Source organism: Balaenoptera musculus, chromosome 16 (genome assembly GCF_009873245.2).
Source record: "Balaenoptera musculus isolate JJ_BM4_2016_0621 chromosome 16, mBalMus1.pri.v3, whole genome shotgun sequence".
In the NCBI taxonomy this organism is placed as follows: Eukaryota; Metazoa; Chordata; class Mammalia; order Artiodactyla; family Balaenopteridae; genus Balaenoptera; species Balaenoptera musculus.
In genome coordinates this window covers 25,734,314-25,752,672 of record NC_045800.1, presented here as the reverse complement: position 1 = coordinate 25,752,672, position 18,359 = coordinate 25,734,314, and the positions used below count along the sequence as shown (strand labels likewise).

The 18,359-nt window shown below is 46.5% G+C and overlaps 1 protein-coding gene across 1 annotated transcript in view; it reads left to right on the top strand.

Annotated features, from left to right (window-relative positions):
- Positions 1-896: 896 nt before the first annotated feature.
- The window catches only part of NEURL1 (neuralized E3 ubiquitin protein ligase 1), an 81,576-nt gene continuing 64,113 nt past the window's right edge, over positions 897-18,359 (top strand). The window contains exon 1 of the mRNA XM_036828704.1: positions 897-997. Coding sequence (XP_036684599.1) covers positions 913-997 — 85 coding nt within the window. The 5' untranslated portion in view covers positions 897-912. The remainder of the gene's footprint in view (positions 998-18,359) is intronic.

Genomic DNA, 18,359 nt, shown 5'->3' with positions numbered 1-18,359 from the left:
GGCACCCAGGGAGCTCACCGTTCTTGCTGTACGGTTTCTCTTGTTTTCAGGACCAAGTTCCACTGTCTGTGAGAGGAATAAACCCAACCCCTGGAGCCTCAATCTCTGCCGGATATTTGACCCCAACTCGGGCCCAGGGTCCGCCCCCCCCCTCTCCTCGGGCCGCGGAGGACTAGTGGCAGCCGGGAACACGGCGCATCGGGGGCCACATCTGGCTGAGAGGGCGCGCGCGTGTCACTAAGACGCTCATTCACCGGCACAGCTGTCACCATAACAACCGGAGCGAGGGAATCCTGGCGACTGCTGGGGGCGGGGGCGGCGGTTGCGCGAGGGACCCCGCGGGGGCTGGAGCGTGGCGGCCCTGGGAGACCCACCACCGCGGCAGCGCCCAGCACACTCCGCGCTCCTCGGAGACCCGCTCCATGCCGAGCCGCCGGCGGGAGGGCGCCACTCACGTCGCAGCCTCGGCCGTCCCCGCGGGCGGGGACCCAGCCAGCGCCGAGCCGCCGAGACTCCGAGCAGGCCGAGCCGCTGAGCCCCCGCGCCGGGAGCCCTGACTCTATGGCCCTGGGGGAGCGCGGCGGAGCCACAGCGCCGCCCGCCACCAGCCAGAACCCGAGCGCCAGCGGGAGGAAGAAGGGAGCCCCGGGCGCCGCCGGCCCCGGCCCAGGGGCGCGCCCGACGCGGAAAATGGCAGGCAGGTAGAGGGCCCCCGCGGCGGGCAGGGCCCGCCGAGGACCGAGGAGCCCAGAGACAGGGAAGAGAGGAGCGGCCTGCCCGCCCCCTGCCGCAGCCCCACCAGGGCCCTCCCCCGGCGGCGCGCGCGCGCGCACACACTGGCACACCGTACCTCCTCTGCTGCTCAGCCTCGCCTGCCCCCCGCGAGCACCGAAACCCCTGGGGCCGGATGCCATGGGTAACAACTTCTCCAGTATCCCCTCTCTGCCCCGAGGAAACCCGAGCCGGGCGCCGCGGGGCCACCCCCAAAACCTCAAAGGTAAGGCTCCGCCGGGGCCGGGCGCAGCTGGAGGACTGGGGCGCAGGCGGAGGGGCAGGGAGAGGTGGAGAGGTGTGGCTGGCGAGGCCGGGCAGGTGCCACCTGTTGTGCGTATTTGGAGATGGGAGATGCACCTCGGCCATGGAGGTGTGCTGGAGGTGGGGGACTGCTGGTGATGACGGTGAAAATCAGGGAGGATGGTGTTGCGTGGGGTCTACGCAGTTCTCCCAGCCAGCACCAGAAACGTCACTGGAGTCCCCTCAGGCCATGATGCTAGGCGAGCGTGCAGGGGTGAGGAAGGGCATTTGCCAGGTGGGTAGGGGAGTGTGGCAGGATGCTCAGGCCGGCCAGTTTTGCTTCCCAAGGGAAGCACCATTGTCTCCTTTTTCATCTGCCCATGGCTGGAGAGGTGATGCTGGAAGCACTAGTTGCATTTCCGATTGGAGGGTCTTAAAAATCCAGGACAGATTAACAACAGCCTGGAAAAAGGGGCCAGAGCCGGTGGCCTCTGGAGTCCTCTGCAGCTACTGACTTTTTGTATCCACTGAATCAGGTTGGTTTCTGGTTCCCCAAAGGCTAGATGTCCAGTTGGAACTCTAGAAAGGAGGGGCTGGGAGCCTTGAGACAGAGTAACATTTACCGAGAAGGTCTTTGCCCTCCAAGTCCCTCCACCACCCAGCACCCTCAGGGAGGCCCCAAGCCCTGTTCTTGACTTTAACTCTTCAGTGCTGTCTCTGACCTTTGGGAGACACACCTGGGTCCTCCCCAGCCCTCAGAGCCCACAGATTCCCTTCGGGGAACCTCCTTTTCTATCACCCTCAAAACCAGCCAGCACTGGCTGGGCATTCTAATGGCTAAGAGACAGGAAGGGAAGCCCTTGGGCTTTCACAAAGAACAACCCACTTCTTGAGACCCACCCCCACTGACCCCCAGGTTATGAGAAGGATACCAGTAATGCCCTTTTGACAAAGCATTGAAGTTTACAAAGAACTTTCACAAATACCTTTTCAAGTGGGCAAGGAAACTGCTCTGGGGTGTCCTCAGAGCTAATCATGCCCGTGTTACAGTTGAGGAGAACCAATGCTTGTTTCACGTTCCCAAAGCCAGAGAGGCAGAACTAGGCTGCAGACCTGTATCTTCTGACCTGGAATTCTGTCCTCTCTTTTGCTGGACGGTTAACCTTCAGGAGTGGGGGAGAGGAGGAGAGACGGGACCACCGTCCTGCATTCTAACTCCAACCCTTTCAGAACTTCAGCTCTCACTTGGCTCAGGAAAATCAATGGGTTTGTTGTGTCCTTCTGGAAATTAATATGGCGGTACCTGTCAAGACCTTTTAAAATATCATTTTCATTGGCCTTGTGATTCCACCTGAAGAAGTGATCCTAAGAAAATGGAAATGCAGGCAAATACTTATGTGCTAGGCTAGGATGCTCATGGTAGTGTTGCTTATACTAGGAAAACAACCTAAATGCCCTGAAATCGTGGTGGAGCCTCTTGGTGGAGTATTATGCAATCTTTTTTTTTTTTTTTTAAAATAATTATTTATTTATTTATTATTATTTTGGCTGTGTTGGGTCTTCGTTTCTGTGCGAGGGCTTCCTCCAGTTGCGGCGAGCGGGGGCCACTCTTCATCGCGGTGCGCGGGCCTCTCACTATTGTGGCCTCTCTTGTTGCGGAGCACAGGCTCCAGATGCGCAGGCTCAGCTGTTGTGGCTCACGGGCCTAGTTGCTCCGCGGCATGCGGGATCTTCCCAGACCAGGGATCGAACCCGTGTCCCCTGCATTAGCAGGCAGATTCTCAACCACTGCGCCACCAGGGAAGCCCATGCAATCTTTAAAATAGTATTTTTGAAGAATATTTGATCACTTGGGAAAATGCTTACAGCAGCATAATGACAGTTGTAAAAAGCAGCATACAAAGTTGTGTAGACTACGTAAGAGCCTGATTTTGTTAAAATGTTATGAATGCAAAAAAAAAAAAAAAAAAATCAAACAGCCCTTGAAAGAAAGTTTCTGGAAGATTAACAGTGGTTTCCTCTGGGTAATGAGATCACATAAGATTTTTTCTTTTCTTTTTTATATTCTGCTCTTTTCTAAAATTTCTACAATAAACAAGTATTATTTTTTATAATCAGAAATCAGCTGTAAGTATTAGATGTATGAAGACTGTTTCTGAGCGTTGAAAACAGATTTCTAATGATGGAGGAACCTGTGGTTGTCATCCAGTTCAATGTCCTCCCTTACAAGGGAAAAGAATGAGGGAAAGGGAGAGTGATTTTACCAGTTACTCAGTGGGTCAGTCAAGAGAAGGTGGCAAAGCCAGACTAAGTCCTTCAAGGGCAGGGGTTAGCTGGGGACCAGTGAGTTGACTTGGTGCTTGAATGCTCACCAGCTGCCCCAAGAAGGCTGTGCTCCATCCATGACCCTAGGGAAGCCCAGAGAAGGCCTCCATAATTGCACCCCTTTTAACCTAAAGTTTGGGATTGTGGGGATGTGAGGTGTCTGTGGCTGGGGTCTTTGGCAAGGGAGGGTGAGCAGGAGAGGGTCTGAGGCCCTCCCATGTCCCTGCTCCCACCCTAGCCTCCTCCTCTGCCTGAATCCCCACCTATCTGGCCTGGGAAAGCCCCTTTTTGCTGCCTCCCTGGTTTACAGAGATCAGTTCTTATTCAGTGGGAGTAAATGGTGGAGAAATTCTCCCTGCCAGCAGTCTCCCTCCCACTGCCCATCTCCCTTCAGGCTCAACTTACCAGAATCCACTCTCCTCTGTCCGTAACCACACACCTAGGTGGCCATGAGAATTTTGGTTCTGCTCCTTCCAAGCCTGAGATGAAGGATCAGAGCATGCCATGAAGGCTGCCTATGAGTTCCTTCATCCAGGGTCCTATGGTCCTTCATCCAGGGTCCCCGATCCTGCTTCTCAGCCTGACTTTTCCACATCCTAACAGAGCCATCAATTTTATTCTGTGATTGTTTTAATGTTCACTCCAAGTTCCTTTCTAACTGTATCAGCATTGACCTAGGAGTCTTCTCTGATACATCAGTGGTCATCCAGAGTTCCATCCCCATTTTATTGGTATGACCTTGATACTGGCTGTGATTCTGAGACTGTCCACCCTGAGTTCTGCTGGGACAGCTTTGTACTCACCCAGAATTCAGCTCTGATTCTTATCAGTGTCCATCCAGAAATTTGCTGGTGGGAGGCAGGGAACTCTCGATTTTTTTTCTCCTTCCATAATTGCAATCTATTGATTTCTCACCATTTTAATTAAAACAACTGCAAAGGACCTGGCATAACAGGGACCCTGAGACTCATTAGAGATCTAAGATTGGTCTGGCTGTCAGGCTGACATGAAATGAGGCTCGTCCATCACCTGTCAGGTGGTAGACTTTGGTCTTCTCCCTGAAGACACACTGACCTCACTCCACTGCTGGTGATTCCCACTGGGGTCTGAAGAGTGTTGGTCTAGGAGTGTCCACGGGAGAGGTCCAAGGTATAGCTCGGGGATTAGGACCAACAGACGGTTATGAGGAGCTGCCATGTGCCTGGGTCAGAGGTGAGGGCTCATGACATCCCTGTAGATTCACAGACTGAAGATCTACTTGATAAGGTAGGGCTGAGGGAAGGAATGGAATCAGATGCTTCGTTGGATTGTTGAAATCCCAGATATGTGTGAGCAGAGGTCAGAAATGGGGGGTCAGGGAAGAATTTGAGCTGGACATGGAAGGAACTGTAGAAGTTGGATCGATGGCAAGGGGTGCAGCGGGAGTCCGAGGGTGTGGAGAGGAGGGTAGGGCAAGGGACGTGCAGCAAAGGCTTGGAGGTGGGAGGAGTGAGTGTGTGTATATATTCTCAGTGATGGGCACAGGGTGACTGGGGCAGGGGATTCATGCGTCATGGAGACAAATACAGAGAATGAAGATCTTCCTCCTTCCCCATCTCTTTCTGAGTGCCTGCCTGCTTGGTGCTAAGTGTTGGGGGAAAGGTAACTAGGAAAGCCTATGGGGAGGACAGCTCAGTCCCAGTGGTCACCCATAGATGGGGGTTGGATAGGCCACCTCCTATCATTTTTTTTTTTATTGTGGTAAAATTCACATAACATAAAATTCACAATTTTAATGTTTTAAAGTGTACAATTAACTGGCATTTAGTACATTCACAATGTTGTGCAACCACCACCTCTGTCCGGTTCCGGAACATTTTCATCACCCCAAAAGGGAAGCCTGTACCCATTAAGCAGTCACTGCTTATTACTCCCTCCTCTGAATCCCTGGCAACCACTAATCTACTTTCTGCCTCTAGGCATTTGCCTATACTGGACATTTCATATAGATGGAATCATACTGTATTTGTTCTTTTGAGTCTGATTTCTATCACTTAGCCTAATGTTTTCAAGGTTCATCCGTGTTGTAACATGTATCTTCTTTCCTTTCTGTGGCTGAAAAATGTTCCATTATATAGATATGCCACATTTTGTTGATCCACTTGCCAGTTGATGGATATTTTTGATGGATATTCGGATTGTTCCACCTGTTGGTTATTGGGAATTTTGTGCTGTGAAGATATGTGTATAAGTTTTTGTTTGAACACCTGTTTTCAGTGTTTCGGGGTATATACCAAGGAGTGAACCTTCCATCTTTTCAAAGCTGGTGCTTTTGAATTGGACATTTCACAGAGCCACTGGTGGTGACAGAGGTAGGGAGGTTGTCTCCGTCCAGCTTTGGTTGGGTGTGACGCCAGCCTGTTGTCTTCAGAGTCTCTTTTCCATGGTGGCTGAGGCTCCCGGCAGGCAGAGGGAGGAGCTTCTAAGGTTGGCCAAGGAGCTTTGATTCTTTGAGGTGGACTGGAGTGAGCTACTGGAACTTTCTGCAGACCCTGAACCTCCTCACTGCTCTCTGAGGCTGGGGGTGGGGGACGCATTCTCCTAGGACAAGGTCCTGGCCATTTTCCAGCCTTCACAACCTTGCTGCTACTTTCCTGACCTGGGTCCTCCTCCCAGGTCTTGCAGTAGCTGGCCTCTTTGCCTCCCATTCCTCCTTTGATGCCAGAGGGATCCTCCTAAAGTATGCCTTTCATCTCACCCATCCCCTATCAACAGTCTTCAGTGTCATGACCCAGCCTGCCATAATCGGAAATTCAAGGCCTCCATTCTTTGGCCAACCCACAGATATTCCCACAGCCCTTGTCTGGGCTCCTCCCTTGGGTGTCATGACACTTGCAGGTTAGGTGAGCTCATCCATCTCTCTGCTCCCGGCAATGCAGCAGACAGACCTGGCACGGTGAAGGGGTGGGGGCTGGTGGGCTTCCCTGCCCCCCCAAGACTTCAGAGAAGCTGGGCTGAGACAGCCCCCATGTTGAACCCAGAGCATCTGTCCTGCACACCCTGTTGGGTTTTCATTCAGTCTGACCTTTGAACCCTATATTGTTAATCATAAAAAATAATATTTATAACAGCCACCATGTGTTGGGTGGTTACTGTGTGCCAAGTACTTCCATGTAGATTATTTCTATTAATATCCTACTGACAACCTGCTGAGGGGGAGGTATCATTGTCACCATCTTATATATGGGGAAAGAAAGGCTCAGAGAGGTTAAGTAACTAATCCCAGACCACACAGTTAGTAACTGATGGAGCTGGGATGCAAACCCAGGTCTCTCTGACTTTAGAGTTCACTCTTGTGACCACTATATATCTTGCCCTTATAGAATTCACTCTTGGTGGGCTCTGTCTTCCATTGTCGGAAAGGAACTGGGGAGCAATCTCCTGGCCTCTGGACAGAGCCCCAAAGGAGGGAAAGGGAGTACCATGGGGTTCTTGATGCTCCTTCCCAACCCCTGCCCCTTCCACCTCCTCTGTAGGGTTTTTAGCCATGTAGACCCATCAGCCAGTCATCAGACACTTTCAAGGGAACTTTCTGTTCCTTTGGGCCAGTGTTTCTCACAGTGAGGTTTTTCTACTGCCTGCATCAGCATTAGCATCAGCTTGAAAGCACATCTAAAATGCAGGTTCCCAGCCCCCAGGCCAGACCTACTGTCTCAGAATACCTTGGGGATGGGGCTCCCAAACCTGCATGTTTAACAAGAGCCCCAGCTCATTCTGATATACGTCAAAGTCTGAGAATTATCAAGGCTGTGGGGCCTCAGAACAGACCCACTCTGGCACTCTTGGAGTTGGTGAGATCAGGCTTCTCAGAGGAGGAGAGCCTGAAGTTGGATGGAGATTTGGAATGGACCTTTTCAAGGGCATCTTGGTGAGGGCATGGCAGCAAAGGCACGGAGGCAGGAAAATGCAAGGTGTTGGCAGAGACAGTGAGCGGTCCCTCCCACCTGGGATGTGAGACCCCCCAGTGGGGAGATGAATGGATCAATCTTTGAAGGTAGACTGATGCCAGATCTTGCAGGGCCTTGGATTCCAGATGAGTTTAGATTGATCCTGTGGGCAGTGGGAGCTATGGGTGGCTTTTGAGCAGAGGAGGGGGGAGGAGGGAATGAAGCATCTTGAGCTGCTGGGAGGTTAATGGAGCTACAGGGCTTCTGTCCTAGGCCAAGCTGAAAGGGCTGGGTGGGACAGCCAAGTTGATGACCTCATCTAGGCTTTCCTGTGGGTGAATCTGGAAGCATTTCTGACCAATGGCTATGGTCAGCAGGGCTATTGCACATCAGGAAAAAAAAAAGGATTTTTAAGAAGTACAAGTCCTGATGCTGGGCGCTATGCTAGGTTCATTCACATAGATTAATTCATTTAATCTCTCAATAAATGTGAAGTATGTATTATTATTCCCATTTTATAGGTGCAAAAACTGAGACTCATGTATATTAAGAATGCTGTCCAGAAACAATAAACTAGGAAATGGCAGAGTTGAGATTTCTATCTAGGACACCAAAGCCCATGAGGGAGAGAATTGGCCTTGGGGGGAATTTCTGCATATTGGGGCTTTCTTTTCCCTGACGCTCTGAGATGGCATGTGCCCACTTCCGAGATGGCATGTGCCCACTTCCAAGATGTGCACATTGAGGCCCAGGCATTGGCTCTAAATCACAGAGCGCAAGATGGTGACAGTACGGGCAAGGGCAGTAACAAAAGGAGGAAAAGGCAGGAGGAAGGAGGACAAGAGTGGGGCACTGCCCAGGGGATGCCAGGGATGCCTTCATCTGGGTATGCCAGCTGCCTGGGCCTATTTCCTGTTGGTTTGTGACTCTCTCACTCCTGGTCCTGCGCACCCAGGAGCTGGAGGCTGAGGGGCTGCTTCTCCCTGATCTGGTTGCTTTGGCAACCCTGGGCAGGATGCGAGTGGTCTCCTTGGTAACGCCTGGGAAAACTGCCTGCAGGGCTGGAGGGAAGTGGACTGGCCAGCGGTCAGGCTGGGTGGCACAAGCAGAGCCAGGCCAGACCAGGCCACTGAGACTGCAGGCCTGTGGTGAAGGTCAGGCTTATGGAATAGCCCAGGCAACCTGTTGGCCATTCCCCAGCAAGCCAGAGTCCAGAGGCCCTGGGGGCCTGGGGGCCTGCCTGGTGAGACCAGAGGCACTAATGGGCCATCCCAGGAAGTGGGAGGAGATGGGGGTGAGGGTGGGAAGGGGGGAGAATATAGCTTCTGGATGACAGATCCAGCTACAGGGTTTATTAAAAGATGTTTATCAGAGGTCATTACCCAGATCCTGCTGCTTTGGGAAATGAGCAGGTGCTGATGCCTGTGGGGGGCAGGGCAAAGAGAAAAGCAGGGCTAGAAGAAGAGGAAGAGTCACAGGCAGGCAGGTGGGAGTCTTTGGCTTTCTCTCTGCTCTAGCTGCAGCTCTGGAGTAGGCTGGGCTCTGCGCTGGGCTCCAGAACTGAAGTTCTCCCAGGGTGAGAGTTGGGGTTCCAGGGATTCTCTGATGCGGAGGCTCATTCTGTTGTTTAACAAACATGCTAAGCATCAACAATGAGCCAGCCGTTCTCCTAGGCGTGAGGAGACGGCGGAACACAAAACGATGAGGGCTCGCTGCCATGGAGCTTTCCCTCCATGGAGCTGGGAACAAAAATGGCAAATGAACAAATGAATCGGAGTACGATAATAATTACTAACATGTTACGTGCTAGATAGAGACTGTGCTAAGCTCTTTTCACCTATTATCTCATTTAACCTTTAGAACAACCATGTGAAGTAAGTATGATTATTAGCCCCATTTATAAACTGAGGCTTAGCAAGGTTAAGTAACTTGCCCAAGGTCACGTGGCTGGTATGAGTCAGAGCTGGGATTGTAGCCAAGATCTCTCTGACTTTGGCGCTACCACTAAAAAAACCCAAAAAACCCAAAAAAACCCCTTTTCATTTAGAACAGTTTTACATTTACAGAATTATTGCAAAATAGCAGAGAGTTTCCACATAGCCCATGCCCAGTTTCCTCCATTATTAACATCTTACATGTGTATGGAACATTTGTGATATTAACGTACCAATACTGATACGTGGTTATTAACTAATGTCTATACTTTACTCCGATTTCCTCAGTTTTCCTTCATGTTCTTTTTCTGTACTAGGATCCCATCCAGGATACCACAGTATATTTTTAGCTACCACATTTTATGTATATATATATAGTTGTGTTTTCTTATGCTCCTCTTGGTTGTGACAATTTCTCACACATTCCTTGTTTTTGATGACCTTGACAGTTTTGAGGAGTGTTGGTTAGGTATTTTGTAGACTGTCCTTTCACTGGGATTTTTCTGCTATTCTCATGATTAGACTGTGGTTATAGGTTTTGGAGAGAAAGGCCATAGAGGTGAAGTGCCGTTTTAGTTGCATCATATCAATGGTGTGTGTTCTCAACATGATTTATCACTGTGGATGCTGACCTTGATCACAGGCTGAGGTAGTGCTTGTCAGGTTTCTCCACTGTAAAGTTACAGGTGCACTTTTCTCCCCATATTGCGCTCTTTGAAAGGAAGTCCTGTGTGCAGCCCACACTAAGGGGCAGAGCGTTATGCTCTACCTCCTTGAGGCGGGGGCAGTACTTTAACTGTGCTGTCAACTCTTTCTTTAGTTCCTTACCCAAGCAGTTACATTTGAATAAGGGCTGTGAAACAGAAGACCAGGGAACTTGGGGGAACTTGACCTGGTCCTGGTTGTCTGGGAAGTGAAATGACCAGGGAAGTGATCTGAAAATGAGTAGGGGTTGGCTTCACGTTCCTGGGGGTGCTCCTGCCATGTTGGGTATGGAACTCTTCATTTAGCATCCCTGACTTTTTTAAAAATTATTTTTATTTTTTAAAATTCTTTTTAAAAAAATTTTTATTGGAGTATAGTTGATTTACAATGTGTGTTAGTTTCAGGAGTACAGCAAAGTGAATCAGTTATACATATACATATATCCACTCTTTTTTTTTTTAACGTCTTTTTGGAGTATAATTGCTTTACAATGGTGTGTTAGTTTCTGCTGTATAACAAAGTGAATCAGCTATACATATACATATATCCCCATATCTCCTCCCTCTTGCGCCTCCCTCCCACCCTCCCTATCCCACCCCTGTAGGTGGTCACAAAGCACCTAGCTGATCTCCCTGTAGCATCCCTATTAAATGTCACTGACCAGCTTAAATGTCACTGTCATTAAAAAGATAAATAACTCTTCCCATATTTTTAAAAGCACCCCAGAGGGGGCAGTACCACTCCTAGTTGAGAGCACTGAGCTGGGTGTGGAGGGCGCAGTGAAGGTTGTTCCTGGAAGGGGCCTGGCACAATCCCCTGTTGAGGACGGAGCTGGGTGTTGGCTCACCGCTGCTGCTGACTCAGGGGCTGAGTCCCGGCTGTGTCATCCCAGCCTTCCAGGCCACGGAACTTTCAGCAGAAAATCATTAAGTGGCCGCCCCCTTGCCTCTCTGTCCATGGAGGCAAGTTGCTGGTCCCAAAGGCTGTCTGTGTTGGGGGGAGGCAGGAAGAGGAGAGAGGACCCTCTTGGGATGATGGGAGAGGGGAGGGAAGTATGTCTACTGGCTTTTCTGGATGGCCTTCTTGGCCTCTCTCGCCCCAGAATGCCATGCTGGCTGCCCCAGAGGTTGGGGTGGGGACAGGAAAGGGAGAACATTGCCAGGGGAAGGTGCTGTCTTATGATTAGGGTCGTGGCACTTCCACACGCTCCTGACTTTCACCTTCATCTTTCCCCTTGGCTTGCCCCAGCCTCTGCCTGGCATCTACTGAAAGGCTGATCTTCTCCATGGAATGGGACAGTGTGTGTGTCCAGGTGGGGGTGTCCAGGTGCCCCTGAGAGTGAGGAGAGGAGGCATTTTGCCCTGATCAGAGTTGAGTGAAACTGAGAGGATGCTCCAGCTGATTCACTTCATGTGTCAGTGCCCTCTGTGCTGGGCCTGGTGCTGGGCATGGAGGTGAGTACTGGGCATCATCTCTGCCCTTGAGGTGCTCATGGCTCATGAATCGCTCATCCAATTCAGACATCAGTCCGTAGCGGCAGAAGGGTCCTGGAGCCTTTCTTCTCTGTGTCTGCTTTCCTTTCCTTTTTTTACCCTGATCTTCCCAGCAAATGCTCCGTTTGAATACATTCTCCGTGAAGGAAGAGGACTGGCAGGTGGTCAGGTGTGTGCGTGGGGCTGGTGGAAGGGGTGGTGGCCACTGACTTCCAACATCAGACCGAAGTCAGAGGTCATTTTGTCCTACCTCCTTTCTCAGCCCAGATCTGGAGCGCTCAGCCCTGGAGAGGGGAAGTGACTTGTCCAAGGTCATACAGCTGGATTGGACCAGGTGCTAATGAGGTCTCAAGGCTCTGACCTTGCTGGATGATGCTCTCAGGATTTGGCAGAAGTTAATTCCAGAGGGACACCCGAGGGGGACGAATGATCGTGCCAACTGTGATGTGTGCTGTCCCGAGGGGAACTACTGAAGGGCTTTAAACAGAAGAGTGACAAGATCTTTTAGATGCCTTAGAAAGCTCTGGGGCAAGAGAGGGGCAGGGGAGGGCCAGGCAGGAGGCTGCTGCAGTCTTCCAGTGGAGGAGAGGTGTGGCTTCTACCAGGGCAGGGCAGTGAGCAGCCAGGCGAGCAGATTGATTTGGGAGATCCTTTAGAAGGTCGACTTGAAGATTTGGAGGTGGAGAGGGAGATGTAGAGGGACTACTTGTGTTGACATGTGACATTCTGACTTCTGGGGCAGTGGTCAGTGAGGCACCCAGGTGGCTTGGCTTGGAAGAGCTTGGCCACACACTGGGAGGGTGGGCCTCTTGGGAGGTCGGGGGTGAGCATGCTGCTGTGTGAGTGTTCCCTTGAGAGCTGTGTCCCACCCAACGCCTTGAGGTCTTAGAGCCAGGAGGAGGGACAGGTGAGCAGGGCAGGGCTGGCCCTGAGTTCTTGAATCCACCCTACCCCCTGGGGCATCATCGGTAATTAATGTCCCCTCTACCTGTCCCAGGTGGCTCCCAGGTGGACAGAGGTGGGGTCCTGGCACCTGTGTTGTGATGTGCATCTGGCTTCTGCAGACCTCCGAGCCAGGGCCTTCAGTCCCAACCTAGCCAAGCTTTCTCAGGTGGCTCCTCGCTCCCCGTGGGTGCCAGTTCCCCCAGCATACACACACAAACCATAACAGGTGGCCATAAATCAGCCCAGACAGGCCAAGGCTGCTCTGGTTTTCCCACAGTTGAGATCAAAGCCCCAGACCCTCACCCTGGGGCTCAGTACTTATTAAATTATTAAACTGTCAAGGGAAGGGAAAGCAGGAAGGACTGGATAGATGGCCACAGAGTAAAAGAGAATGAGGAAAAATGGCTGAGAAATGAGGCAGCGGGTGGGAAAGGGGAAGAGAGGAGAGAAGAAAAAGCTCTTTGTCTTTGCCCTGAGCTTTGAGACTTCACAGAACTGTGAACCTTGCATTTGAATATCTGCAAACAGTTCCGTCCTGCTTCCTCCTCTGGGATCTCATTGGGGTCCCATGATCAGGATTCATAGCCCCACTTTACAGAGGAGAAACTGAGGCCCAGATTGTCACAGGATTATGAAAGTCTGTACTTCTGAGTCCTGTTCCAGCCTCTTTCTGGGCCTCTTCATGGGCCCAGAATCAACATTAGGTTAATACCCATTCTTGACCCTGGCTCTCAGGCTAGACTGGAGTGCGTGAAGAACCCCATCCTGATCCCAGTAGGACCAGCCAGGGCCTCTTCCTGCCTGGAGCCCACTGGACTCTCCTTTAGCTTCCAGGCATGAAGGCAGAGCTTGGACCCAATAGATTGCCCATCCCTGCCTGAGGCAACGGGTTCTATCCCTGGCCCCCCACTCCAGTTGTTTGCAGGAAACAGCCTCTTTTTTCCCACCATCTTTATTGTGGTATAATTGACAAATAAAATTGTAATGCACTTAAAGTGTACTTCGTGATGATTAGGTATATATATATATATATATATATATATATATATATATATATATATATATATAGTGAAATGATTCCTGCAACCAAGTTAATTAACACATTCATCACCTCACATAGTTACTTTTTTTTTTTGGTGAGAATGCCTAAGATCTGCTCTTAACAAATTTCAGGTATACAAGTATTATGAACCATAGTCACCATGCTGTACATTGTATACTCAGAACTTATTTATCTTATAACTGAAAGTTTGTATCTTTTAACCAACATTTCCCCATTTCCCCCACCCCTAGTCCTTGTCAACCACCATTCTACTCTCTATTTCTTTTAATTCAGCACCCCCCCATTTTTTTGGATTCCATGTGTAAGTGATACTGTATGGTATTTATCTTTCTATGTCTTTTCTCTGGCTTATTTCACTTAGTATAAGGCCCTCCACATTCATTCATGTTGCCCCAAATAGCAAGATTTCCTTCTTTTTATGGCTGAATAATATTCCATTGTATATATATACATATATACCATATTTTCTTTATCCATTCATCCATCAACAGACACTTAGGTTGTTACCAAAGCTTGGCTGTTGTGAATAATGTGGCAATGAACATGGATGTATAAATATCTCCTCAAGATAGTGATTTCATTTCCTTTGGGTATATACTGCTGGATCATATGGTAGTTCTATTTTTAATTTCTTGAGGAATCTCCATACTATTTTCCAAAATGCCTGTATCAATTTACATTCCCACCAAGAGTGACAAGGGTTCCCTTTTCTCCACATCCTCATCAATATTTGTTATCTCTTGTCTTTTTGATTATAAATGTCCTAACAAGTGTTAGGTGATATCTCATTGTGGTTTTGATTTGCATTTCCCTCATGATTAGTGATGTTGAGCATCTTTTCATGTACCTGCTGACCATTTGTATTTCTTCTTTGGAAAAGTGACTATTCAGGTCCCTTGCCCATTTTTCAATTGAGTTATTTATTTGTTTATTTATTGATATTGAGTTGTAAGAGTTTATTATTTTTTTGGAAATTAGCCCCTTATCAGATATATGGCTTGCAAATATTTTCTCCCATTCCATAGGGTGCCTTTTCATTTTGTTGATTTTTTCCCTTGCTGTGCAAAACCTTTTTAGTTTGATGTAGTCTCACTTGTTTATTTTTTCTTTTGTTGCTTCTGCTTTGAGTGTCAAACCCCAAAAATCATTGCTAAGATCAACAGCAAGGAGCTTTCCGCTTATATTTTCTTCTAAGAATTTTATGGTTTCAGGTCTTACATTTAGATCTTTAATTCATTTTGAGTTGATATTTGTACATGGTGTGTGATAAGGGTCCATTTAATTATTTTGCATGTGGATATCCAGTTTTTCCAGCACCTTTTATTGAAGAAACTATCCTTTACCCATTGTATATTCTTGGCACCTTTGTTGAAAATTAGGTGACCATATATCTGTGGGTTTATTTCTGTGCTGTCTATTCTACTCCATTGATCTATATGTCTGTTTTTTATGCTAATAGCATACTGTTTTGATTATTATAGCTTTGTAGTATAGTCTGAAATCAGGAAATGTGATGCCTCCAGCTTTGTTCTTCTTGCTCAAGATTACTTTAGCCATTCAGGGTCTTTTGTGGTTTCATACAAATTTTGAGATTTTTTTTATATTTGTGAAAAATGCCATTGGAATTTTTATAGGGATTGCATTGAATCTATAGATTGCTTTGGGTGGTATAGACATTTTAACAATATTAATTCTTTCAATCCATGGACATGGGATATCTTTGCATTTATTTTTATCTTCTTCAATTTCTTTCATCAATAGTTTATCGTTTTCTTTGTACAGATGTAAAGATTTGGCTAAATTTACCCCTAAGTATTTTATTCTTTTTGATGCTCTTGTAAATGGGTTTGGTTTCTTAATTTCTTTTTCAGATAGTTTGTTGTTAGTGTATAGAAACACAACTGACTTTTGTATGTTGACTTTGTATCCTGCAACTTTACTGAGTTCATTTATCAATTCTAACAGTTTTTTGATGGAGTCTTTATTAGAGTTTTCTGTATACAAGATTGTGTCATCTGCAAACAGAGACAATTTTGCTTTGTCCTTTCTGATTTGGATGCCTTTTATTTCTTTTTCTTGCCTAATTGCTCTGGCTAGGACTTCCAGTACTATGTTGAATATGTTGAAGTAGCAATAGAGGGCATCATTCTCTTGCTTCTGATCACTATTAGTATGATGTTAGCTGTGGGCTTGTTATATTTGACCTTTATTATGTTGAGGTACATTCCATCTATACCTAATTTGTTGAGAGTGTTTATCATGAAAGGATGTTGAATTTTATCAAATGCTCTTTATGCATCTGTGATTGATGATCATATGATTTTAGCCTTTATTTTGTTAATATGTTATATCACATTTATTAATTTACATATGTTGAACCATCCTTGCATCCTAGGGATAAATCTCACTTGATCATGGTGTATGATACTTTTAATGTGTTGTTGAATTTGGTTTGCTAATATTTTGTTGAGGATTTTTACATCTATCTTCACCAGGGATATTGGCCTGTAATTTTCTTTTCTTGTAGTATCCTTGTATGGCCTTGGTAACAGGGTAATGCTGACCTTATAAAATGAATTTGGAACTGTTCCCTCCTCTTCATTTTTTGGGAGGAGTTTGAGAAGGTTTGGTATTAATTCTTTAATAAGAATTAATTCTTTAAATGTTTGGTAGAATTCACCAGTGAAGCCATCTGGTCCCGGACTTTTATTTTTAGGAGATATAAGAATACTTTACCCAGAAAAGCTGTCCTTCAGAGTTGAAGGTGAGATACAGACATTCCCAGACAAACAAAAGCTGAAGGAGTTCATAACTACTAAACCTACCTCACAAGAAATGCTAAAGGAGTTCTTTAAGCTGAAAAGAAAGGATACTAACTAGTAACATGAAAACATATGAAAGTGTAAAACTTCCTGGTAAATGTAAATATATGGTCTAATCAAAGATGCTCTAATATTGTAATGGTGGTGTGTAAATCACTTATAACTCTAATATAAAGGTTAAAAGACAAAAGAAGGGGCTTCCCTGGTGGCGCAGTGGTTGAGAATCTGCCTGCCAATGCAGGGGACACGGGTTCGAGCCCTGGTCTGGGAAGATCCCACATGCCGCGGAGCAACTAGGCCTGTGAGCCACAATTACTGAGCCTGTGCGTCTGGAGCCTGTGCTCCACAACAAGAGAGGCCGCGATAATGAGAGGCCCGCGCAACGCGATGAAGAGTGGCCCCCACTTGCCACAACTAGAGAAAGCCCTAGCACAGAAACGAAGACCCAACACAGCCATAAATAAATAAATAAAAATTAAAAAAAAAAAAAAAAACAAAAGAATTAAAAATAGCTATAACTACAATAATTGGTTAGTGGATATATAATATAAAAAGGTGTAAACTGTGACATCAAAAACATAAAATGTTGGGAGAGGGAGTAAAAGTGTTGAGCTTTTGTATGTTAACAAAATTAAGTTGTTATCAGCTTAAAATAGATGGTTGTAACTATGTTTTATGTAAACCTCATTGTAACTACAAAGCAAAAACCAATAGTAGATACACAAAAGATAATGAGAAAGGGATCAAAACATACCATTTTGGCATCCAGTCACAAAGGAAGACAGTAATAGAAGAAGAAAAGAACAAAGGATGTACAAAATATCCAGAAAACAATTAATAAAATGGCAATAAGTCCTTATCTATCAATAATTACTTTAAACATAGTCTAAATTATCCAATCAAAAGACATAGAGTAACTGAATGGACCAAAAAAAAAAAAACCAAGGCCCAACAAATTACCCAACTCTAAGAGATTCACTTCAGCTCTAAGGGAACATAAGCTGTAAGTGAAGAGATGGAAAAAGATATTTCAGGCAAATGGAAACCAAAAGAGTGCAGGGGTAGTTGTACTTATATCAGATAATATAAAGGGATCAATTCATCAAGAGGAAATAACTATAGTAAATATATATATACCCAACATCAGAGCACATAAATATGTAAAGCAAATACTCTGAAGGAGATCTGAAGGGAGAAATAGATAGCAATACTATAATAATAGGGGACTTCAATTCTCCACTTCCTTTTTTTTTTTTTGGTCTTGCCACGTAGCATGTGGGATCTTAGTTCCCCGACCAGGGATCGAACCCACGCCCTCTGTATTGGAAGCGTGGAGTCTTAACCAGTGGACCACCAGGGAAGTCCTCTCCACTTTCAACAATCGGTAGATCATGCAGACAGAAAATCAATGTGGACATATTGGGCTTGAACTACACTTTAGACCAAATGGACCTAACAGACATACAGAATATTCCATCAAAAGTAGCAAACTACACATTCTTCTTCTTAGGTGCACACAGAAAATTCTCTAGGATAGATCATATGTTAGCCACAAAACAAGTCTTAACATATTGAAGAAGATGAAATTATATCAATTATCTTTTCTGACCACAATGGTATGAAACTAGAAATCAGTTACAGGAGGAAATTGGGAAAATTCACAAATATGTAGAGGTTGAACAGCGTGCTCCTGAACAATCAAAAGGGAAATTTAAAAAATCTTGAGACAAATGAAAATGGAAACACAACATACCAATGGAATGTTATGGGATGCAGCACAAGCAGTTCTAAGAGGGAAGTTTATAGTGATAAATGTTCACATTAAGAAAAGAGAATGATCTCAAATAAACAACCTAATTTTATACCTCAAGGAACTAGAGAAAGAAGAAACTAAGCCCAAAGTTAGTAGAAGGAAGAAAATAAATGAAAGATTGGAAAGACAATAGAAAAGATCAACAAAACTAAGTGCTGTTTTTTAAAAAAGATAAACAAAATTGACAAACCTTTAGCTAGACTAAGAAAAAAAAGAGAGAAGTCTCAAATAAATCGAACCATTTATGAAAGAGGAGACATTGCAACTGATACCACATAAATACAAAGAATCATAAGAGAACACTGTGAACAATGATATG